At 37.8% G+C, this 25,511-nt stretch overlaps 1 protein-coding gene across 6 annotated transcripts in view; it reads right to left on the bottom strand.

The window, feature by feature from the left end:
• LOC108560112 overlaps positions 1–24,837 on the bottom strand; it is a 30,923-nt gene extending 6,086 nt beyond the window's left edge. The window contains exons 1-16 of one of the 6 annotated variants that reach the window (XM_017917573.1): positions 24,736–24,837; positions 24,246–24,344; positions 18,799–18,876; positions 14,489–18,588; positions 9,408–9,616; positions 9,179–9,344; positions 8,886–8,987; positions 8,486–8,716; positions 8,381–8,416; positions 7,800–7,980; positions 6,808–6,919; positions 6,490–6,522; positions 6,130–6,195; positions 5,738–5,787; positions 5,382–5,554; positions 2,024–2,080 (exon numbers count right to left, since the gene is read on the bottom strand). In XM_017917573.1, coding sequence (XP_017773062.1) covers positions 2,024–2,080; positions 5,382–5,554; positions 5,738–5,787; positions 6,130–6,195; positions 6,490–6,522; positions 6,808–6,919; positions 7,800–7,980; positions 8,381–8,416; positions 8,486–8,716; positions 8,886–8,987; positions 9,179–9,344; positions 9,408–9,616; positions 14,489–18,557 — 5,485 coding nt within the window. In that variant the 5' untranslated portion in view covers positions 18,558–18,588; positions 18,799–18,876; positions 24,246–24,344; positions 24,736–24,837. The remainder of the gene's footprint in view (positions 1–2,023; positions 2,081–5,381; positions 5,555–5,737; positions 5,788–6,129; positions 6,196–6,489; positions 6,523–6,807; positions 6,920–7,799; positions 7,981–8,380; positions 8,417–8,485; positions 8,717–8,885; positions 8,988–9,178; positions 9,345–9,407; positions 9,617–14,488; positions 18,589–18,798; positions 18,877–24,245; positions 24,345–24,735) is intronic. The other 5 variants (XM_017917567.1, XM_017917595.1, XM_017917574.1 and 2 more) reach the window with 5 other exon arrangements.
• Positions 24,838–25,511: the final 674 nt, after the last annotated feature.

The following is a 25,511-nucleotide window of genomic DNA, read 5'->3' as shown; positions in this document are numbered from 1 at the left end:
GGGGGGTTGTTATAGTTTACTCTTCAATTATAAAATGCTGATGTTATCCGTTCAATAAATATCCGCAGCACTTGTTGATTAACTTTGAAACTTTGCAGAAAATAACCCCAACTTTCATCTAGATCTCTCAATGATATATTTGAATAAAGTTAAGTTAATTGCTAATTATGACATATAATAGTAGTAGTAGTATATATATGTAATTAGCATTCCATTAGCACAGAGTTCTAAACGTGCGATCGTTTTTTTTTTCTCTTGCTCTCTTTTGTTTTTGTGAAAAGTGAAATCAAGACGCGTGAGAGGAGACACACAGAGAGAGAGAGAAATGCATGCTTCATTGATTTAATATATATATATAAATGCGTGAAACTTTTCGTGTATTATTAAATCAATGTTGGAGTCGGGAGAGAATGTTGTTCATACTTCAGTCAACAATCGATACATACATACATACATACGTGGGGCTATATTTAATCTCTCATCAATTGTTTTATGAATTAACAAGAATTTTCAATCGAGAGAAAACTAAAATCGGTTCATAAACTACGAATGCCTTGGAAACAATTGAATGCGAATTAATTGATTTCAATAATAAGTCCGGAAATTATCGTTTAGAATAATTTAGTTTTGTTATTTCTATTATTTCATTGTTTAATTAAATCTCTTTATATTTCTTTAGATTTAATATAAAAAATTGCAAGTTTTTAAATGTAGATTGTGCAATGTGTTAGATAATAGTAATCAATGTTTACTTGTTTGCAGTTGTCTTATCTATGATAAGATGTTGTTGGTTTTTTTTTGTATCTGTTTTAGGTGTTTCGATGAGAGAAAACTAGTTGGATTTTATTTAAGAAGTGTGATGTTGAACTGACTGTAGGGTATCGGTCCATAGATCATCATGGGAAGAGCGGCGATGGTGTGTCTGTAGTTCTGCGTCTGCTCCTGTCTGATTTTCTGCTCCGGAGTTCGTTTTCTCAGGAATTCCATGGACATGGTTTGCAGAGATCAGCGGGAATGATGATTTGATGGAAGGGTATGTCTCCTTTTGCGGGGTGAGTCACCACCGAAATACGCGCCACTCCACAAACACTCAACTCACACTTGTAGAGAGACACAAACACATAAATACGCAGACAGACGGATGAATAGATGGACGTAGGGACACGCACACCGTTGCCGTGGTCGAGATGCAAATGCCTGGAGTCGGTCGGAAGGAAGGAAGGAAGGCAGGAAGGGATCGCGCATTCGGAGCACGTGCTCGAAACGCGCGCAAAACCTTCACGTCTAAAAAAAAAGAAGACAATGGATCGTCCGATGAAGAGGAGAAGGAGGTGGAGGAATTGTGAGGAGCAGCATGAGGATGACGTTGGGTCTGGGAGAGTTTCGAAGCCGTGGGAGGATGATGATGATGATGAGGATGAGGAGGAGGCCCAGCAATTAGATCGATAAAGACCCCAAGAGACTTGCTCGCACATACATTCACATTCACACTCACACCCAGACTCCTCTTACTCACACTTGCACACATATCATTTTCATAAATTTACAATATAATGGGTGAAATTAATTTCCCCATTGTTTGCTCTCTGCGCCCAGCGAGCGCACCAAGAAGTGAAGAGCGTGCGCTCGCTAGGCGAGGAGAGTAGAGAAGAGCAGACGCCTCTCTCATGAATTACCCAATCGCCGGGTCTAATTAGAGAGTGCGAGAGGAGACGCCAATTAGGACACACATCGAATTGTTTTGTTCTTCGACTCTCGAACTAACAACAAAGATACGCGACAAGAGCAACAGTTCCTACGCTCGGGTAATTTTCACGAATTAATCTGCATAAACATTCTTCACATACAAATTGACGTTTCAAAAGTTTAAAGCTAATTAGTCTATGTACGATTTCAATATGGTTACAAAACTTCATTTAGACTAGTCTTGTTCTTCTTTTTTTTTTGTTTTCTTTTAGTTATTTCTAAAGATGAGTAAAAACAAAGTGGTGGTGTTAATTTCTCACGTAATAATAATAATTACCTGGACTCGAGAAATCGTATTGTCCTTTGGGTGGAGGCGGCGGTGGCACTTCTGGCTCTGGTGGATACAATTCGAAAAGTGTTTACTGTCTCGCGACATATCGTTATTCCGAATGACCTCTTTCTCTCCTTTTTTTGCTTTTTGTTTGAGAGTTTTCATTTTGGGTCATTGTAGGGTTGGTTAGTAATTTAGTGTTAGTTTGAGTTAGACTTTTCTTAAATATAAGTTAAAAACAATAACTTTTTCGGGGTGCAACTTTCCTAATCCTGAGTGCTTTTTGTTCTACAGCTATTTCTAACTATCATCGTATCACCTTTGAATGTAACGGACGGACGTATTGACTGCCTCTGCTGGTTGTTCTTGAGGATGGAGGAGAGGCGAGCCGAGGTGGTGGATGATCGAGGAGGCGACGTCGATTTCGGACGGATGCAGTTGTCGTCGGTTTTCGGGTATCTGTGAGCCGTCCAAGAACCCGTCAGATATTGCGCGATGTCCCGGAGTTCGTGGACGTTCGGCGAAGACGTGAACATGTGTCCGAGGAGGGACATCTCCACGTCCGGACAATCGAATTTGGCGCGCAACTTTTCCACCTCACCTAGGGGAATCCCTAAGATTCCGGCCAACTCCTCGTTGCTCCTCATGCGACTGCCCTCGCTATCCGACTTTTTCTGCGGATACAGTGAGGCAATCTTGCTGATGATGTTGATGTGCGGCATGAATCTGTCTTCGGGTTGAAGACATTGCGGCGAGAGGATGGCGCCTCCTTTCCTGGTGCGGCTGCGACCACGTCCGGCGATCGCCGGAAACTCGTACCTCTTCCTCAGAGAGTCAACCTTCTTCTCCAAGTGAGGATCGCTGCTGCTGCGGCTCGAAATGCGTTCATCCTCGAAACGGTTCCTCAACCGACTGACGTCTCCCGCTTTTAATGATGCGTAACTTTCGTCATAACACGGTGATAGACTTCTGCTTCTGTGGATCTCCCTGCGTGCGCTCAAAGATTCTCCGTACAACTCCTTCAGATCCTGGTGCGATTGCGACAAACCACCAATCATCGTTGTTTCGCAAACATCTTCGGAAGCTTTGTAGACTGTAGGAGTGTAAGTATCCTCTTTTCTACTTTCAAAGTATTCCACCTTTTCGGCGATCGGCGGTTTTCCTACGGAAATTACTGTTTTGATTGAACCGTCGGTGCTTCCGCTTCCACTCGCACTTGCGCTCGTCATCGTGTTCGCATCTAGAGCGTCCGTCTTGATCAACGCCTTCTTCGGTTGTGCCCAAATCTCCAGGGTATCTTTGACGTCGCTCTTGCTCTCCTCGTCTTTGGTTAACACCAGGATAAAATCGTTTTCCTTATTCCTCTGATCATCCTCGGACATCTCCAGAGAGTAGCAAGTCCTCGGCGACGGCAATTCGTGCGTCACCACGTTGGCATCTGCGGCGGCAACAGCTCCCCTCGTCTCTTTAGCCAAAACTAAAGCCGGAGAATTCTTGAACTTGCGTCTCTGCCTATCCAAGATCTCTTTGCTCAGACTTTGCGAAATCTTTTGTTTCTCCACCTCCGACAAGGCGCAATCGTCTCCGGAATTTCGACGCACCTTAAGCTCTTTAGGTTTACGATTGTCCTGCAAACTAACTTCGATAGAATTATCTTTTTTAGGACTTCCGTAGATCTCGGTGAGTTGTTCTTTGAGCACGTTGACCTGCTCCATGGAGAGACTGCTCCAGATCTTGCTGCCAACGCCGCGCGTCAAGAAATCCTCTTCCTCCTTGCTACGACCTTCGGATTTGGATCTCCTCTGCTCGTTCAAGCTTTGCGCCAAATCGTGCACAGAGTTTCCACGCCACAGAGGTTTGTACAAACCCCTCTCGTTCATCATTCTCTCCTTTTCGCGATCGCAATCGTCGCTCATCTGAACGCCGCTTCTCTCGAAGAGCTCACGGATATCCTCGACGGATTTATCGCGCGCCCTCAGTCCCCTGTCCAAATCGCGCTGCCACTTTCTTGTCTCCTTCGACCTGAAGTGGCTTCCGTTCAAACGTTCGCACAACATCTTGAACTCTGATTCAGTTTTCCGCTCCTTTCGATCTCGTTTCCACTGTTCGCAATCAACAATATCTTTTGAACTTAACGGTTTCACGGATTTTTCCTCGGAATTCAGTTTGGATTCCTTTCGCGCTTTGATCTTGCGACACGAGGGAGATCGAACCACCTTGTGCACAAAAATCGTAGGCGAAACGGGTCTAGCTGTCTCCGAAAAGATTAATTTAGTTGGCGGTAGACTGTAGCAGCATCTATTCTCTTCGCGCTTAGGAGATTTCGGTGGATCCAAGGACCGAAATTTCGATTGCGACACCGGTTTCGTTTGATTCAGATAAATCTTGGATGCGCCGAGCTTTGGTTTCTCTCTCTTTTTCGCCTCCTTGATAATCTCAACGTTGATTTCGTCCTTTTTCGCCTTTTTCAATTTCTTGTTTCCAACACTCGCTGCAGGTTTTACAGTAATTTTTGGTTTAATCACTTTGGATTTCACCGAATCCGTCGACGTCGAAATGGAGCTTTTCGAGAGCGACATTTTCGACAGTTTCGGTTTTGGAGGTGGAATTGCGACCTTCTTCGGTTCCTTTTTATCGCACGCTTTGCACGGCCTGTACTTGTTGCAGCATTTTGGCTGTTTAATCATCTCTTTTTTGGGTTTAACTGTTACCGGTTTCTTTACCGGTTTCGAGGTGAAGCACGTTTCGTGTCTGGGTTTCGAGACGATCAGTCTGAGCGTGGAATTGTTGCGCGAAGATTTGCGCTTCGGAGGATTCGGAGCGTTTTGCGACGGAGCCGAGCGTTTGTACGTCCCAAAGACTTGCGGACGAACGCTTAAAGGATAGCAAAGGAAATCTGCGAAAAGAATAGTCAAGAGAAACGCACTAACAAAGTATGAATGGGTTTTTATAAACCGGCCAATTATACTGAAGACTTGTGTTTCGTGCTGAAAACGTAATCGAACAAAGAAAGTCATAGGGTGTCCGGAAATGTGTGCACTGCAAGTTATCGTTTTTTTTTTTTTTTTTGATAATATTTCTGTTTTTAACTTATACTTAAGAGATAGGCGAAAACCATGCAAAAATGTTAGATCAGAGCTGAAGAAACCTGCCGCCTGTTAAATTATTGTCGGAGCCTTAGCGTTTATGCTTGTGTATTATAATTATTACTTGGGGAAATTAGCACCATCACCACCACCAACACCACCGTCATCATCATCATAGTAATCTTCACCACCACTACAACTGCCACCTGCTGCTACTGCTTTGCTTAAATGAGTAGGGCGTAGGTTTCGGGAGGCGGAAAATGCGGAAAAATCGTTACCTTTCGGCCTCTCGGGCGCCGGCTTCCTGAGGCCGTGGATCGGGACTTCGCCGCCCCTCTGGATATTCCTGTAAACTTCCCTCTGTTCCAGAGCGCTAAGAAGTTGGGCGGTGTCGTCGCGACGCCTGAAAACTAGAGGGGAATCGCTCTCGTATCCGGATTCCTTCAGCGCCCTTCAGAAAACAAAAAAAAAATATTTCAAATTGAATTGTTTTTTAACACGTAATATAATTTGAGAATGTTGTAACAGTTCAACACTAGGTAATTAGTTCTTTAATTTGCAAAAATAAACTGACTTCTTCTCTTTAGCAGTCGTTTAATTGCGGATTGAAAAGCCAATTATTTTGTATACTCACTGACTCATGTATCCTTTGGTGGTGGGCATCCTTTTTTGCTGCTCCAGATGCTGCGGGAACGCAAGAAATTTATTAGAATTAACACTTGATAGATTATAGAATTAGGAGATTCAATTTAGATCAAGCATAAAACCGGTGTTTTTTTTTATGTTTCGTTAGTACATACAGAAATTTAGTAAACTACCACAGAGTTAGTGTTAATGGCGAGTCCAAAGAGATAGTAATAAACAAAAATCATGCGGTTTCTGTGATCATCAACAAATTGTGAAGATGTGCTTGTACATGTATATATTTACAAGTGCTTGAATATATATGTGTTTAAGTGATCAATGAAAGATTGATAAATAAGAGTAGAAGAAAGAAAGAAATAGAGTAAATTTGCATGCTCTTACGCTTCTCACGATGGCTTTATTTAGTAGGTAGTTGCAACTGGGCGCAGCCGAATGATCGTCCAACCACTATGCGTTGTTGTTAATACAAAAAATTTCGATTGATGGTTTTCGATTGATTGATTGATTGATTTTTATGTTTTGGTAATTATTTGTTTTTTTTTTGTTTTTGCCAACACCCAAAAGAAATACGAGTTAATTAGTTGTTGATTTTTGCACAGTGAGAGAGACACAGGGGGACACAATTTGCCAAAAACCAAAAAAAAAAAAAGAGAGAAGAGAAAACAAAAAGAAAAATCGTGAGGATTTTGTTTGTTTGTTTTGTTTTTTTTTTTGTAAATCAAATTAATTAATTATTCGTACCCCATCAAATATATCCATGACTTCGTCCCACCACTAAAAAAAAAACGAAAGAAAATCATAATGCAAATAACAGGAAAAACAAAAGAAGGAAAGTGAAAAAGAAAATAAGATAGAGGAAAAACTAGATGCGTCGACGTTGTCATCATGAATTGAAGAGCGAGATGAAGCGGACAACAATAACAATAGTAGTAACAACAATGATTGAAAGACAAATTAGGAGGTTATAACTACGGCGAATTTAATTTGCACCCTCCCCACGACATGAAGAAGAAACGAACGAAATAATTTTTGCTGATTTATATAATGATTGTTGTTTACCTTCTTCGCCTCGTGCTCAGAAATCGACGATTTTCCCGGCTGGTAGTTTTCGATTCTTCCCGGCTGGTTCTTGTACACGTCGTTCGCATGCTGCACATCCGACGGTCTGTACCTAAGCAAAGATCGCATCTCAACTGTTAAACTCGTGTTCTCATGGAAACAATACAAACTGAACGATGACAGAAAAAAAGAAACACAAGCGAGTGTTACTACCTATGCTCTCTCGTTACTCGCTTGTGTTTTTTTTTATCTAATCACGTCACTTCACACTTGTGGACTTGAAACTCGCAATTAAGTTTTAGCTCGTTCGTTACGCAATCGTTATGGTTTTTTTTTCCTATTGTTTACATTTGTAAAAAGTTTACGAATTCGATAAATAACTAAAAGAAATGTTTAAGTTAAAATCTTTTGGTTTTTAAACCGAAAAACGATGTCTTATTCTTATATGAAAGAAGTGGAACGTTGGCATGCGATTCACTTCCGTTTCCTGCTATATATTTCCACCACTATCATCCCCCTTTTTTTTTTTAAATTTTATTTTCATACTCTTTTCGTTCGTTCGGTGAATTCATCGCTTTTTTTTCAAACATTTGAGTTATTTATTTTTCTTCTTCTTTTGTTTGCAGCATGACCTGGATAGATGTGTTATTGGTGCACAAAATGCAGCCGTAATCGACCGTAATAAAAGTGTGCCGTGGTGTGTTCCCGAGTGGCAGCTGTTGCCGCCGCAGGTCGATGCGATTGATTAATTGATTGATCCGAATCAAAGTGAAAGAACAAACGAGAGAAAGAGATACGCTTTTAATTGGTTCTAATGCAGAGGAAGAAGACGTTATTCAACGATTATGATTGATCGAATGATTCCTGGTAATTTCAATTGTTCGTAACTATATTTTATATGCTTTTGTTTTGTTGCTATAGTGATGTTTGACTAATTTCCAAGTGAATGTAATAATTGCTAGATTTATAGGCAAGTATGAAAATGTTGTTACCTAATGGTGGTTGTCGATGCGTTTCTCGGTAGGGTGGAAGACATTCCGTGATCCTGATTCGGAGGAGGCTGAGGACGTCGTCGATCCAAGGTGGCGTATTTGCAGTCGGACATGGTCGCGTCGCTGTCGTACGCTCCTGGTTCCGGCTCCGAAAGGTATCCGGTCGTGTAAGGATAACGTCCTAATAATAATAAGCAGCAGGCGGGATTATTAAACAAGCGAACGAAACAGATGAAAAGCGAAAGAAAAAAAACAAAAATAATGATGGAAGCGAAATGAGGATCTCTTGCTGGGCTCGCTCGCAACGTATTGATGATGAAACGAGAGAAAGGAGCAGCAGCAGCAAGAGAATCAAGTTCAGATCCAGGGTTCAACTCTTATCACCGTTTGAGAATGTCGGAAGAATTATGTATGTTTACTATTATTTTGGTACGAATCGTGAATGAAGCAAGAAACGAAACGCTAAAACACCACCCATAAACAGCGAAAATTAGATTAAAACAAAACAAAAGAAGCATTGATGATGGTATTTTGATTTTGTGATGATGCATGAAGAAGGAGGAGGAAAGAAGATAAAATACCTCTGCGCTGTTTGTAGCGGACCGTAACGTATTCATCTGTAAGAGTTTACATATTGTTCATAACTTGAAATTTGTTTCAATTCTTCTTTGTGAAGATGATCTTACCGTCGTCGTATCGGCTGGGTTTCTGCTTGTGGATGGTATCGTACATCTTTTTGTACCATTGGGACATGTTGGTGTCCCGCACCTCCGATCTCAACGTGATCGGCATCCCGTCTTTGGTGGTTGGGCCGATACCCTCGTACTTCTTGCTGGGATTGCTGTTGATCGCGATCTTGGTTTTGGGTCGTTCGCCGTCGGAATCGCTCACGCAGTCGCCGCTTCGAACCTGATGCACTAATGAAAAGAAACAAAAGAATATGATAGGTAAGTCTGCTAGCTAGTAGTTGTTAAGAAAAAGAAACAAAATGCAGATTTAAACAAGTGATGAATAAGATAATAAAAGACACGCGAAAGAAAAGCTGCTGCAGCACACTCTCATTACGTGTGCTTTTATGAAGTTTACCTGGATCGTTCGAAAAGTTGGGGGGTTCATTTGATCTGGTGGCGGCGCAGCGCTGTTGCTTCTCCTGCTCGAGGGCAGACGAAGCCTTCGGTATTTGCCCCTCTGCACCAACAACAATAACAACAAAAAACGAAACATAATTAATTACACTTTACTTAGTTTAATTAGTTTAAAAACACCGAAATCATATACTTGTTGCATCAAGAGGGATAACCAATTAGTTTGTACTGTAGGCTTGTAGATGTATAGACATAGATAATCTAAGGATTTTAGTGATTGATGATTCATCTTACCTCTGGCCTTTTGCAGAAGGGTGATTGTCGGATTCTGTGCTTTGGGGAGTCTCGAGCAATCTGAGAAACCGGGTCCCGGAGCGGAAAAGCTCGTCGGTATTCTCGCTTCCGGTTTTGGCTCGGCCTTCCACGATGGTCCCGCTTCTTGAGTCAGAGTGGCCGATCCCTTTGTTACAGGATAAAGAGTAGTTGTTGCGGTAGTTGTAAAAGTAGAATAGAGTAGACTCACGTCCGATTTGGTCCTGGTCTTCCTGCCCAAAACCGGAGATTCAAAGTTCACCGGTCGGAACTCCTTCCGTTCGGCCGTCGGACTCGAACCGGCGCTCCTCGGAGTCCACACGGGTGGGATCGGTTCGCCCCCTTCGGTTCGTCTCTGCTGCTGCTGCTGCTCTTCAGCTCTAGACTCTTCGTTCCGCTGTTGCCCAGGCGACCAAACTCCTAAACAAAAGAGGAAAAGCATGACCAACTTGAATCTTCGTAGCATCTTCAACGAACAGTAACAACAAATGAAACACTCGCATGTACATGTTTAAAGGCACGGAGCAGATGCAAGAAATTTACGAAAAAGAGCGGGCGGGTGTCCGGTAGGGGGGTTGTGGTTTTGTAAAAGCTTTCAGAGTCGATGATGATGATGATGAATGTGAGGGGATGGAGTAGTTTCGATTTTCGCATCTCGAGCGTTCAAGAGCAATTTGGCCAAAAGTGAACGTTAATTATAGCATTCGAAAATTGAGTCACGTCCGCCTTAAAAATAGACACTCTCCTTCTGTATAGGCCGCGAAATCACGAGGAAAACGCGAAGAACGACATAAAAAACAGAAGAAACAAAGAGAGAGATTGAAGACAAAAAGAAAGAACATAAAAGCAAAGGAGCAGCATTGTAATTATTACGCAGCCGTTTTTTTTTTTTAATTAGCGATTCTTCCCTCCTCTCACTGTTATCGAGTCGCGTTTCCGGCGGAAATCTTCCCGTTTTAGAGACGGGCGAGACGTGTCACATGGGTAAGGTGAGTTAATTAGCCGAAGATGAAATGGGACAGCCTCCTCCTCTTTCTCTTTCATTTCATCCTTATCCTCAATCTCATTTTCCCTCCTCTCTCGCGGCCGAATTATATTATGGCACAATTATGAGAGTCTAAATTTACGCGAAGGCTTTTTCCTCTTGGCGCGTCTCTCTTGTTTATTCCGTTAATATCGAGTCTCGTCGTGGCATCAACATCAGCACAATTCGAATCAAACCCTTCTTCGTTTCGATTTTCCCCCTGGACGTTAATTGTTATGGTCACCAATTTTGGCTTGTTTTGTTTTTTTTGTTCTCTCATCTGTTTGCAACGAGGACCCGATAAATTCGCTGCAGGTTTCTGGCTCGAGTGGCCAGCAATTATTAATGATGCCTTCGCATCTTCATGAGTTATTGTCGCTTATATTTTCGATGGTAATTGTACCGTGCAAATGATGCTGCAGCCTTTACTAAACACTTGTTTTAGATTTGCTAACTTCGATTTATTGTATCTAATTACAAGAAATCAGTAAATTATACAATCTGAACTTAAAGTTAGTTACGTTCACTATAGTTTCAACTTTAATTTAATATTGATTTATGTCTAAAAAAATTAATTGATGTAAAGTTAGCATCAATTTACAAGAGACGCGAAATATGAATGGTATATATATTATAAATACGATTCCGCAGTGGAAATTTTTTCTCTCGATTGACGTCTCCATTTGATATTCCTCCTCGTTCATTCTCAAAATTTCTGGTTATGCCATAGTTAAATTTAGATGTACAGAAATACGGCATCATTCGGACTGCGTAATAATAATGATCGTGAAAAAAAAAATAGAGGAAAAAACGGAATCGAGTTGCCAATGCGTACAAAATCCGGCGTTAAGTAAGTATCAAAGTCGTCGTAATTTGCATAAACGTCAAAACATACATGCATTTGTTTCTTTAAACTTGCGTCATTGCAAGAAATTCTTCTGTTTCCATCGATCATTTGTTAAGAAGAAAAAAACTGCTACAAGTATTACTTGTTTTTTGTAATTCATGTAATTATAATAGTGATAATTTTAAGGAACAGTTGATAAAAACAAAAGAAGCGATTGTTTTAACGATTCTAGTTAATGCAGTGCAGTGCATTAGCATAGAGTTCCAGACTGAATTAGTTGGATCGTCGTCTCGTCTCGTATTGCATGCACATTGTTGCTGTTACATAGCTGACGCATTGTTATGTTACGAGCATTCAATTTGTCTTCGGCGAACGCAACGAGCGGTGAGGCGAGTTCGAATCGACATCTTTCATATTAGCAAAGGCGGCGGCCGCTCCCATCTACAAAAGAAAACCTATACCACCACCTTCTTGATATGTTTGCTGCGATGTCATAACAAAGAGGAGCACCAAGATTGATCGAAGCAATCACGAAACCAACAAAATTCACAATTTTAGACTGCTGCAAGATATTCCTATAACTCAAATATGTTCCCTTATACTGCTTCCACTATTCAAGAATTTTCTACAAAAAAAAAATTGTCTTTGTAATTGATTAATCGAAAGCAACCGCACAGAACTTCATTTTCGAGTCGGACTTAATTGGAAAGCATCGATTTGCAGGGAAAACCTTTCAGCTTTCCGTACTTTTAATTGCAATCCGAAAATAGAGAGAAAAACTTCTCTTCGTTCCTCAAGCCTCGTATTATTTTGTCTGTCTGTGTGTGTTTGTCTTCGTTTCTTTTCCATCTATTTCAAGATATAAACATTTACCGCAACATCAAAACATTCGGTGAGGCGCGAAAAGAGCAACTGTTAGCCTAGGTTCAAGGTTCCCAAGAAGTTTCATTAACTCTGGGAAATTCTTCTTCTGAAAGTTTCCAAAAAAAAAAAACAAGAATACTAACAATTTATTAATTATCACTCGTTGCAAATTTAACTGTTACTAATTCGAGACTGATAAAGATTTAGTTAATTTTGTTTGAAATAAGTTTAAATAATTTAAATTTAATTATTAAGATATATGCAACCAGTGCATCTGATAATATACAATTATATAGTTTGCAGCTTTTCTCTATTGTAAATCGTACTTTTGCCTATTCCTTTGAAATTTGATAATTTTGCTTCATTCATGTAATTCAATTATTTCGTCGGATAGGCAACTAATATAACTCGTAGCAATAAAACTTTGCATGTAAATTCAAATTGCCTTTTCGAAATCTTGCTGATAATTATAATAAGTTCTGAAAGTCTATTAAACTTAGCAAATATTCAATTATTTAATCATCTGAGAAATGTGATGTAAATTAATATCATTTTGATGAATGTTCGCTAGATGGACATTATTTCATATTGTCGAAGTTATACAATTCCAATTGCTGCGAATTTGCGAAATAAAGAATGTAAAGAGCAGAAGGAACCTTTCGATGGTGCCGTTGCTTTGAACGTGGGGGCGGGCGCGATCATCCTCTCGAAACACTCTCGACGATGATGATGATATCTCCGATGATTGATCACAGAGGGAAGGTCACAACATAACAAAACACATGCACTCGACGACGATCCGATCAATTCGATCTAGTTCTTTCTTTCTTTCGTGTTGGTGATGGTGTAAGCAGGGTTTCGTTGCACACGAACGCGAGACGACCGCACGACTGGCGCTCTCTACAACCTGCAGCGGGCGTCGCGACGCTTCACACACACACACATTCATTTATATATATATACACACACACACATACACACACGGAGCGCTAGATTTAGAAGCGGCGTCGCTAAAACTGACCGACTAAATATGACCATAAACAAAAGAAGGTGGGAAAAAATTCAAATCGGAAACGGAAGTTGTTTATGCAGGATGGAAAACCCTGCGTTCGAATTTTAGCAGGGGATTTTTTTTTTTCGATCTTTTGTAACAATTTTGTTTTAAGTGTTGTCTATTACTACTACTACTACCACCATTACCACCGATTGACGTGGTGAGGTAATCGTACGGTTTTCGACTTGGCTACGATCCAGGGTTGCGTAACGTTGGATGCATTAAAATTAGGAGACGAAAAGCGTGGGTGTACCAACATAAAATAGAGAAACAAAACGAAAGCAATTATTGTTCTGATTTCCTGTCCGAGCAGGAATTGTTCCATCAAATTAATTCGTTTTGTTTCTTTCTCTCTCTCTCTCTCTTATTATTATTATTATTTGATTGCTGTTACGTTTGATGCCCTGCATTTAAGCGTGCAAGGTCCGCACTTCCGCCATCTCGTTTCCGGCTGTCGAAAAAAAAAAATAGAAGCGAAGCGGATTTGTTGCGTTTTTTTTTTAATTTTATTAGTTACGCGATTGCGTTATGCTTTTGTTAGTGCTGATCACTGTGATTGGTGAATTTTTTCTCGTTTTGTTTGCTTGCTTTTTTTTTTCACCTCTTGCGAGCAGAAAGCCGCGTGCGATCACCAGGTTAGCGTCAATCTCGTGAAGCAAACTGAAAGTCTTCGGCTGCGGATGGATCCTGTTCCTGCTCAAAACCCTACAGATCCTCAGCGCATCCCTCCTAAACTTTCCCCCTAAAGTGCGACAATACACGCAACCAAATTAACAGCAATTAAGCTTACACATTTGCAGCAAAATGTTTTTTTTGCGTTCCTAAAATTCCTAAAATTGTATCAATTATTTATTGATTTTGTTTTTCGTTATTGATCAATTATCAATCAATAATCGAAAGAAATGCTGCACAATTTGATAATTTGTTTACAATATGCAACTTTATTATCATTGCTTTCACATAAACATGAATTATTTCCGGATATGCAACTTTATTACCACCAAGTGCATTCATTAATCGCGATAAACAATTGAAACAATCTAAGTGTCAGAACGGAAATGGATGATTCAAAATATATAAATTTCATTTTTATTAATAATAGCATTTATTATTGCGGTAATTGAGTAATAGTAAAAATAATAGTAATACAAGATTTTTGAAGGTGATCTAATAATAATAGTTAAATAAATTTGTTGTTTGACAATTGTAAATATCGCAGAGTGCGTTGATCAAGGTTATGCGAATTGTTTTTTTTTTAGCGCTCGCTATCTGTTTATGCAACACGAATCGGGACGGCGGCAATCGCTAAATTTAGATGCGTTAATAACAATAATAAAAAAAACACTACAAAATTTAAATTAGTATTAGCTCAATAAAATACAAAACAAACGACAACGAGGGTGAGTCAATATAAACAAAAAAAAATCAAAAACATAGGAGGCTAACAGATATTATTTTGTTTTTTCTTTGGTTTTCAAGAGGGGTGGTCTCACACAGACTCACCATCCTGATCTATGAGTTCCCGAAGATGCTTGGGAATCCTGTCGGAAGCGGTGATCTCATCGCCGTCGAGGATGAGGACTTCCCGGTGGTGATTCTGCTGCTGCTGCTGAATTTCATCGGAATCGTCTCTCAACAACAATACACCTCCTTTCACCAAACGTTGCCGCGCCTTATCCAAAAACTCTTTCTCAAGTTCGTTCGTTGCCTTCTCTTCTGTTCCATTCGCAAGGATATCGTCTTGCTCGTTCAAAGATATTTTAATGATCTTGTGATGTTTTCGCTCCTCTCGTTCCGCCACCTTATCCATGTACTCGTCGTACATCTCCTGCCTGAGCTTCTCGTGCGGCTCCACAGATGGCGTACTTTTGGGTCGACCCTTTTTCAAGGCCGCCTCCGGTTCGAATTCGTTCAATGGGACGGGAACCGCGGTGAACATGTCCGAGTTCAACTTGCGCTTCTCCATCTCAAGAGATTCCAATTCCTCTTGGATTTTCTTCTCCTTCTCGATTAAATATTGCATCTGCTTAACGTAGAACTCGTGCGGCAGAGATCTTCGCCTTCTCGATGTTGTTGTTGCCGTCTCCAGCCACTCGCCCAGATTCTGAGCCTTCGAACGCGCCTCGTTCATCAACCTCTGCAGATTCCCAACGGCCCTTTTGGCTCCATCCTCCTCATCATCTTCCTCCTCCAAGATCGTCCGGATGGTGAACTCCTTCGGCTTAATCTTCAGATCGCTCTCCGACGCAAATCTCTTCAGATTACTGATTTCCTCCTTCCTCGTTGAAGACGACTCCTCCACGAATCTCTTCAGATTACCACCCTCCAATTTAGACGCGTCTATATCTTTGCAATTCTCGGAGATGAACTGTTTCAATCTACTTTCACTTTCCGATATCTCAGTGTTACAAATAAACTTCTTCAAGTTACTTTCCTCACTCAAAGTCTCAATCTTTTTACCACTTGTTTCCTCCAGTTTAGCATCCTTCTCCAATACAGTTTTAATAACAAACTCTTTAGAATTATTACTTTTTTCATTCTTCAAATCACTTTTCGAGAAAAACTTATTCAAATTGCTTCCTTCGACTCCGGATTTATTCAAACTATTTTCATCAATCCTAGACTTATCACCTTTCCTCGGTTCCTCCAACACTGTTTTAATAACAAATTCATTCGATTTCTTATCATTCAAACTGCAATTCTTTAAATCACTTCCAACGCTTTGAGAGAAAAACTTATTCAAATTGCTTCCAGATTTATTCGAACTACTTCCGTTCACTTCAGATTTCTCCACAACGGTTTTAATGAAAACTTCTTTCGAACTTGACTTATCATCACCGAAACTGTAATTCTTCAAATCATTTCCAACGCTTTGCGAGAAAAACTTGTTCAAATTGCTTCCTTCAAATTTAGGTTTTTCCATAGTAGTAGACTTAACGCTTTCAGATTTGCTCACATTCGAACTACTTCCATTGACTGAAGACTTCTCAACAATAGTTTTAATAAAAACTTCCTTAGATTTAGTCTTATCATCAAGTAAACTGTGATTCTTCAAATCGCTTCCAACGCTTTGAGACAAAAACTTGCTTTCCTCAAATTTAGGTTTTTCCACTGAGGTTTTCACTAAATTGTGATTCTTCACATTATTAGTAACGCTTTCAGATTTACTCATTTTCGAATCATCTGAAGACTTTTCAACAACAGTTTTAATAAAAACTTCCTTAGATTTAGTCTTATCATCAAGTAAACTGTGATTCTTCAAATCGCTTCCAACGCTTTGCGAGAAAAACTTGTTCAAATTGCTTTCCTCAAATTTAGGTTTTTCCACAGAGGTTTTCACTAAATTTTCTCTGTGATTCTTCACGCTTTCAGATTTACTCATTTTCGAATCATCCGAAGACTTTTCAACAACAGTTTTAATAATAACTTCATTAGATTTAGCTGTATCATTATCATCAAAACTATGATTTTTCGACTCACTTTGAGACAAAAACTTTTTCAAATTACTTCCAGATTTATTCATCACACAATTCTCAAGTTCATTCGAACTACTCCCATCAACTGTAGACTTTTCAACTACGGTTTTTATAATTACTTCTTTAGATTTAGTTGTATCATTATCAAAACTGTGATTGTTGAAATCGCTTTGCGAGAAAAACTTATTCAAATTGCTTCGCTCGACTTCCGGTTTCTCTAAAACGGTTTTAATGATGAACTCTTTCGATCCGGACTTTTCCTTAACATCTCCGACGCTTTGCGATTTGCTTTTGTTCAAATTCGACGAATTTTCCACCACAGTTTTGATTATAACCTCTTTCGAATCGCATCTTTCTCTGTTTGTCAACCCTTGATCGTTCAAACTCTGCGATTTGCTTTTGTTTAAATTGCTCAGTTGATTCGGTTTTGAATTTTCCATAACGGTTTTGATCAGGAATTCTTTTTGTTGATTCTTCATAACGTCATCGACGCTCTGCGATTTGCTTTTGTTTAAATTGCTTGCTTGATTTGTATTCAAATTACCATTCATTTTCGAAGCATTTTCTTTATCTTTTTCCACTACTGTTTTGATGATGACTTCTTTCAAATTGCCATTCATTTTGACCAATTTCTCATTCGATTTACACAAATTTTCTTTATGAAAAACATCTTTTTCCACTAAAGTTTTGGATTCGCAACTTCCTTTCTTTAAGTCAGCTTCAGATTTAATCAAGTTACCATTCGCTTCTTTATTTTCCAATACAGTTTTGATGATTACTTCTTTCGAATTGCCATTCAAGTTGACCAATTTCTCATTCGATTTACGCACATTTTCTTTATGAAAATCATCTTTTTCCACTAAAGTTTTGGTGGAATCGCAACTTTCTTTCTTTAAGTCAGCTTCAGATTTAATCAATTTACCATTCGCTTCTTTATTTTCCAATACAGTTTTGATGATGAACTCTTTCGATTCTCTCTTGTTCGAGTTACTTGACGTTTCGTTTTTGTTCGATGTCGTTTTGTAGATGGCGTCTTTCTGTGGTGGAAACACTTCTTCTTCTTGTTTGTTTCGAGATTTGGTTGGTACGAATTGGTAATTGCTGGTGTATGTTTCCTCGTGCATCTTCGTGTTTCTGATGAGGTCGAGCAATCGGCTGGAGTCGTCGTCGTCGTTCGGATTCGGTGCAGCTGGAAAAGAATCAGGGATGAGGTGATGCGCGGTTTCGGCTAACTCTTCGAGCACTTCGTCGCCGAACGGTAACGTCACCATCCGCTTTAGGCAGATGTCTTTGAGGGTGAGCGGTTGCGGGTCTTGAAGAAGTGATGCAACGTCACCTACCGAAGACGTCATCGGGTTCTCGAGCGTCGTGACAGGGCTGCTCCGATTGGTCGAATCACTACCGGAGGAGTCGACATCTGGCGTTGGAGGCGGAGTCTGCTGAGAATCGGAAGCTGATGATTCGTCCTCATCCAGATGCACGATTTCCGGTCGTTCGATCGATTGAGCCGTTTCGGTGCGACAGACGACTTCTTCGATCGTCGGACCTTCGATTATTCGAACTCTGAGCGTTTCGCGATCGCTCGAATCGCTTCCCTCCTCGCTGATGGCGTCCAGAAACCTTGGGTTCTGGTAAACCGGAAGGAAGTACTGAGCGATTTGCTCGCGTTTCTTGGCGCGTTTGCTTTTCGTCGTAGAAGATGATTCGTTTCGATTTTCGACGACTTTCGCCGCTTCCTCAGCGGAATTCACCAAATCCAAACCGACTATGAACTGCCTTAAATGCACCTCCTCTTCGGGCGACAGAAGCGCCATCTCTCGTGGAACAACACTTGTTTTAACTTCGTCCGCTTCCGCTACGATCGCCGTGCTTTCCGCTTCCGTTTCCGTTTCGCACTCGGACAACTCGGTGATCCTGAGCGTCTCATCGCTGTCCAGACTTTTGCTCTTCACCACTTCCTTCTTTTTTTGCACCGTTTTCGGAGATTCCACGCGATAATCTTCGCTCGTTTCGATCACCTCCACCACCGTGTCCGTCTTCTGCTGCGTTCTCCTGCGGTTCCGCCGCTTTCTGTGCTTCGATCCGTGGTGCGGCATTTCGTCGTCCGAATACGCTCCTAAACGAACACTGACTAATTCTTAATGATGCCTCTCACTCTCTCTCTTTTTTAGTCGCGAGTTGTTTTCGCGTGTATTTGGGTGGGATGAAACGCGACAAACAGACGCGAACAAAAGCGACGACGTTGATGATGCAGTAGTATTTAGTGTATGTATCTACGCTTTTTTACGTCACCAAAAACGTTTATCCTAGCAATTAAGACTCGAGAAGATCTCTTACCTGTTGCAGAACTAGTAGTCTTCGTCAAGGTAGCAATCGATGAATCCGTTGAACTGCTCAAAGACTTCCTGCTCTCACCTGCAAAATGCAAACACACACGTTTCTTGTTTGTTTGTTGTTGTTGTTGTTATGGTTTCATTAAATCAAACAAAAGTTCAGCTAAGATCGCGTTGCCCCGACTACTAAAGATAACAAAATCTCCGTTGCTAAACAAAAACAACTAGATTTAGTTTAGATATTGCTTCGCTTAGAGCGGATCAGCAAGGACTGATTGCAATTGCAAAGCCATCGTGATCATCATCATCATCAGCAGTCTCCTCTTTTTTTTTTCATTATTCATTTCCCACCGCTCTTCCGGACTATACGCACTCCTATTGTTTTGTTTTGTTGTTACGGGCCCTACCATTTGGGAGCGGCAACCACCCAAGCGCGAAAACAAAAGAGAGAGAAACAAAATACGGAAAATTGGTAGAGAGAAACAAAAGTCCACTCCTAGGAAACGTACATACATATCTAGGATGCTTTATTTTTTTTTAGGTGCGATTCGAGTTATCTAACTTTATATAAAAAAAAAATAAACGATTTGACCCACATTTTATAGAAATGAATCGCGGAAATTCGAAAATTTGATTGTGTGCAAATCGTTTACTTTTCAATAATAAATCAAAACATCCTTGAAACTTTTGTTTCGTTGCAATTGTTCTATTATTTTTGTTTTTGTATATATAAATTCTATTTAGCATTTATAAATTCTATTTAGTTAGAGATGAGTTCGGTTTCGCAGCGGATGGCGACAATTTGCACGAATCTAACGTAAATTGGGACAACAAGGACTTTCTCAATCGTCTCTAACTGCATAATAACTGTGCACGTAGATAACACACATTGTGTTCTCTATGCTATTAGCTTTAATTTGCTTATTAATATTTGTATGTAACTATCTTAGTTTTTGAGTAATATTATAAAATCTAAGGTGACTACATTAACAAACAATATATTAGTTCGAATTTAAATGATAGTTGCAGAAAACATATAAATGTCATCGAGATGACTTCATACCTTTAATTTGCATACCTTTATATAACTGTGACGTTATTAGTTTTTGAGCAATTTAATAAAATGTAAAGAGATTTCTTCAATTAATTTAACTGCACATTCCAAGAAATTGGTATATGGTACAAAGATGCTTGTATACTTATTACATTCTCTATAATTTCAGCTTTTAATAGAGCGTAAATATAAGTGTATAGCTTTCTTAAATTTTTAGTTATATCAATTTCAAGATTTTCATCGTTTTTTTTTTACCAATTTCAATAGTGAATTTCAATTAGATTGTCTATAGTTAATATAAGTCTATAGCTTTTTTAGTTTCTTAGATAAAGTAGGTTTTTTTTGTTGTTATTAATGCTAAAATCTACTAACAAACAAACAAATAAACATCGATCGATGAGGAAGAACTGGTGTGACGACGGCCAACTGGATAATGAGTTCCACGTGCTTCGACGTTTCGTAAGCGTACTTCTATAGTGGATGTTCGGATTTCAATTAGCGCGCTCGGTATTGATACGTTCACAAATTGGAAATTGCGTTCTGAATAATTCAAGGAAGGCTTCCTCTTTCCGGCCTCCTTTCCGCTCAATTCGTCGCGGACAAAAAGGGACAATTTCGAATCATCAATTTGTTTCAAAAAAAGAAAAAAAAATCCAAACGTGTTAACTAAATTGCTCGTAGATTTTAGGTCAAACGAAGTAAGGAAATTAAAAAAAAAAAAAAAACTAAATATTTACATAAATTTTCGTTACGCGCTGAGATTCTTTAATCTTTCAATAGAAACGCTTCTCCGCACTTCTTAATATAAATATTTATAATAAAAAAATTAAACATGAAATTTCTTACGCGAAAAACATGATCCAATTGTTTCAACTCTGATTCATCCCATTCAATCATCATTGAAAAATAATCGATTTGCAAATTAATAAGTTTTTGATCGATTAATTTTGCGATTTTCGTCCTCGGTTGGTCACATAATTCGTAACCATGCGCAACGAATAAACAGAATTTAATGACATTTTAATTAACTCAGTTTTAAGTGAAATGTGGACGTTTCCATAGATACGTGTTGATATGTAAATTGTTGCTGAGAGTGACGTGACTTTTTCAATTTTCATGCAACCATAAACATTTTTAATACCAAAACTAAATTGTCTTTGCGTTTATCTAGAAAACTAATAACAATATTTGTAGTGTTTATAGTTTTCTTGTAATTCATCAACGAAATTGTTAAGTTAACTTAATTAAAGTCACCTTTACGTTTAACTTAATAGCAGAAAATCTAAGAAAGCTACAGACGTTTATTAACATTCGAATTGAAGCTAAAATTTCAAGGAATTTTATATGTAAACAATTATTTTACTACGAAGATAATAAAATTTAAATAATTATTTGATTTTTAACAAAAAGTTTAATTAAAAGAATTGAGGAAAAATAACGAATTATTACTTATTATAGGCAACCAAACCATCAACAATAATATTTTCACTTTAAATAAAAACACAATGAAACAATATAAAAGTTCGCAAAACTGCAACATTACTTCACTAAATCTATCCAATTATGGTCGAGAAATAGGAACAATTATCTAATTTAGTTATTTTTAAATTTAAAAAAAGTCTCAATTGTTAATGTTGTCAATATTAATACCAACCTAAGCTTAATTAGTTTTTTTTTTTAAATAAACTTCGTAAAAATAAAAATGTAAAAATTAAATTATTTACCCACATTGAGACGTTCATCGTTTTTAACTATGAAACTAAAACTAACATCGCTTCGACTGCGTTCTGTGTGCATACGGCGTTATCTGAGTTGACTTCGTAAATTGTGTGTTTGCTCGGTGAACGTTTGTAATTGTGTACTAATTTGTGCGTATTATATTGCTCGTTCCGTTTCTAAATTAGTTCAAATAGTGAGTAGTTCTAATAATTAGTAGTTCTAATGACAAATTTAAGTAAAATTTGGCGAAATTTATTTAAAAAATAAATAAATTGTTTTTACTAACTTTCGTATTGTGCGGATTTTTTGGTTCGGAATGGTCGAAGGAGTTTCGTCCACTTTCGTTTGGAAGTCTTAAGCTTTTGGTTTTGCGGGGCGAAGCACGCTGGACAGAGCAGTCTCATCGCGGAAGATTGACTGACTTAAAGAAGAAGCGCTTATTCTTCTTCTTTTTCTTTCTTTCGTCATCGACGTCGTTGTTATAGTAACATCATTTAATTCAAGCGTAACCTGGGTGCGTTTTTTTTTTCAATTCGGGTGCGGCGTATGTATGTGAAAACAAAAGAAAATTGGGTGCAAGAAAATTGGGTCACAAATAAACTATCGAATGTAAACGTTATTTTTGGCATCCGAGTTAAATTAACTTAATGTAAACGCGCAACTCTTAATCACAATTTAACAATTCGTTAGAGTAATCGGATATTTGTGTAGGTTTAGAGTGCATATCATATGATTCGTAAATCCATTAGTGGAGTTTGGATCAAAGTCAACATCGCGGTGTTCTAGTTCTTGTTTGCAAAAAAAAAAGCATTACGAAAACTGCAAAACTAAAAAAAAAAGAAACAACGCAATCCCATCAAATTGCGCGCTCTCTCCTTGAAATACGTTATTTGTATCCATGGAAACCGTGCTCATTTCACCTCGGAATCGTCCTCCTCCTCCTACAAAACCCAATTCGTCCTCTATCTCTCGCTGCATGAAACCGTTTCGCATTGACCGAAATATTATTTCATCTGCAGTTTTACGTAATTTTTAGGTCTATTGACCTACACAAACATTCAAAAGTGTTTTCGTTTTAATTTGACATTTTATTATTATTGTTTTCTATTTTCGGACAATTGACCCTTTTTTTCCTTTTTTTTTTAAATTTCTGATAAATGACCACTTTTGTTTCTTAATCTATTTTCAACTATAAATACCAGTTTTATTAATGAAATTGTAATTTCTAATAATTTACCGATTACATAAATAAACAACCTTATCTTATTTCAATTCTTTTGTTTTCTGAATAATGAAACAGCAAAGTTTTTTTTTTCAAATTCGTTTTCATAACATTTTATTCTTATTGAAATTTGGTTATAATGTTTTTCTATTGTCGGACAATTGACCTTTTTTTTTTTAATTTTTGATAAATGACCACGTTTTTTTCTTAATCTATTTTCAACTATAAATACGAGTTTTATTAATGAAATTGTAATTTCTAATAATTTACCAATTACATAAAAAAAACAACCTAACCTTATTTCAATTCTTTTGTTTTCTGAATAATGAAACAGCAAAGTTTTTTTTTTCAAATTCGTTTTCATAACATTTTATTCTTATTGAAATTTGGTTATAATGTTTTTCTATTGTCGGACAATTGACCTTTTTTTTTAAATTTTTGATAAATGACCACTTTTTTTTTCTTAATCTATTTTCAACTATAAATACGAGTTTTATTAATGAAATTGTAATTTCAAATAATTTACCGATTACAAAGAAAAACAACCTAAGCTTATTTCAATTCTTTTGTTTTCTGAATGAATGAAACAGCAAAGTTTTTTTTCTCAAATTCGTTTTCATAACATTTTATTATTATTGAAATTTGTTTATAATGTTTTTCTATTTTCGGACAATTGACCTTTTTTAAATTTCTGATAAATGACCACTTTTTTTCATAATCTATTTTCAACTATAAATACGAGTTTTATTAATGAAATTGTAATTTCAAATAATTTACCGATTACAAAGAAAAACAACCTAATCTTAGTTCAATTCTTTAGTTTTCTGAATAATGAAACAGCAAAGTTTTTTTTCTCAAATTCGTTTTCATAACATTTTATTACTATTGAAATTTGGTTATAATATTTTTCTATTTTTGGACATTTCACCCTTTTTTAAATTTCTGATAAATGACCACTTTTTTTTCTTAATCTATTTTCTTCTATAAATACGAGTTTTATTAATGAAATTGTAATTTCTAATAATTTATCGATTACATAAAAAAACAACCTAACTTTAGTTCAATTCTTTTGTTTTCTGAATAATGAAACAGCAAAGTTTTTTTTTCAAATTCTTTTTCATAACATTTTATTATTATTGAAATTTGGTATAATGTTTTTCTATTTTTGGACAATTGACTTTTTTAATTTCTGATAAATGACCACTTTTTTTTCTTCTATTTTTTCAACTATAAATTCGAGTTTTATTAATGAAATTGTAATTTCTAATTATTTACCGATTACATAAAAAAAACAACCTATCCTTATTTCAATTCTTTTGTTTTCTGAATAATGAAACAGCAAAGTTTTTTTTTCAAATTCGTTTTCATAATGTTTTCGGTTAAAATTACTGAAAACTTCTTAAGATCAAGACGCAAATTAAAGGGTTAAAAAGTTGTTTTTTTTATTACTACTCACCATTCTCTTTAAGGCCGTTCCTGTCTTCGTTGCGTTGTTCGTCGCTCGTTGATGATGCACCGATGATGCTCGTTATAGACGCGCTCGATACGCTCGTTGCTGGAAATAACGAGGAGAATAAAGATACGAAATAGAAACGAAGCGAAAAACAAAACCGAAACGATGAACAATTGAACGAGGCGAAATTGCATTAAGGGCGTATCGAATGCACCCAACAAAGTAGAACAAAAAGAAAATCGGAAAACAAATTTTCACGTTGTCACTGGAAACACAAACAAAAGTCAACTGGATCCGTTCAGAATTCGTAATTTCGTAATTTCGAGATGAGAGCCGCTGCTAGTGACGAAACTTGCGCGAATTATATTATATAATTTTTCACGCGCTCTTTCGCTAATGCGACCTTCGATTTCATTCGAAAATGTTTACTTTTGATGCTCAATTTGCAGCAGAGAAATACTTAAGAAGTTCAAATTTTATTTTGTTTACTTACTATTGTTAATAGTTTTCGATTGATGTGTTTCTTGAAGCGGAGTCTTGCTGAATTGCCGCCTCTTCGGGGAACCGGAGCTATCTCTGAAAAAAACAAAAAACAATGAAAAACAAATTGCAGATTATTGAAACAAGCGCTGTATGGAAGTGGGTGGATACAAGGAGACCTACACCCCTTTACGCCATTCGTTTATTTTTATTTGTTTGTTTAGAAGCAAATGGAAAAAGTAGGCGAGGAATAAACAACGAGCAAACAAAAAAATATATATACAGAAAAAACGAAGATAGCGTAAAAATGGCGTATTTACGAGGTCGCTATCGCTCGACTGCAAGAGTAGACGAAAAAGTAACAAAACCGTCGAAGCTGCCGATATTTATTTGATGTCTAAATCATTCGTTTTTCGTCCTTATTCGTTGTTTGTACGCGACGAATATCGAAGCAATCGATGCAAAGTTAAACAAATTGCGATTGGTGGAAACAAATAACAAACTTTTATTTCGTGATCAATAAAAGAAAAACAAATGAAAACTAGAACAAAATTATAATTCGTATTTTGATGAAAACAAAAGAAAACAACATTTTTATCGTCAAGTTTAGAAAGACATAATTAGTTGTCATCCTACGCAAACCGGAACTATCGACAAATGATCGATATTCGTACTTCCTTTTTTTTTTCGTAATCACGACGTATAGCGAAGCCATCGTTGGCATAGACTCCCCCGATGAGATTTAATCCTCGGACCCAATTTCCTGCGGAAATTGCTTACACACACACA

Source organism: Nicrophorus vespilloides, unplaced genomic scaffold (genome assembly GCF_001412225.1).
Source record: "Nicrophorus vespilloides isolate i.1.1-1 unplaced genomic scaffold, Nicve_v1.0, whole genome shotgun sequence".
In the NCBI taxonomy this organism is placed as follows: Eukaryota; Metazoa; Arthropoda; class Insecta; order Coleoptera; family Silphidae; genus Nicrophorus; species Nicrophorus vespilloides.
The sequence above is the reverse complement of the archived record's forward strand: the minus strand, read 5'-3'. Positions and strand labels throughout refer to the sequence as shown.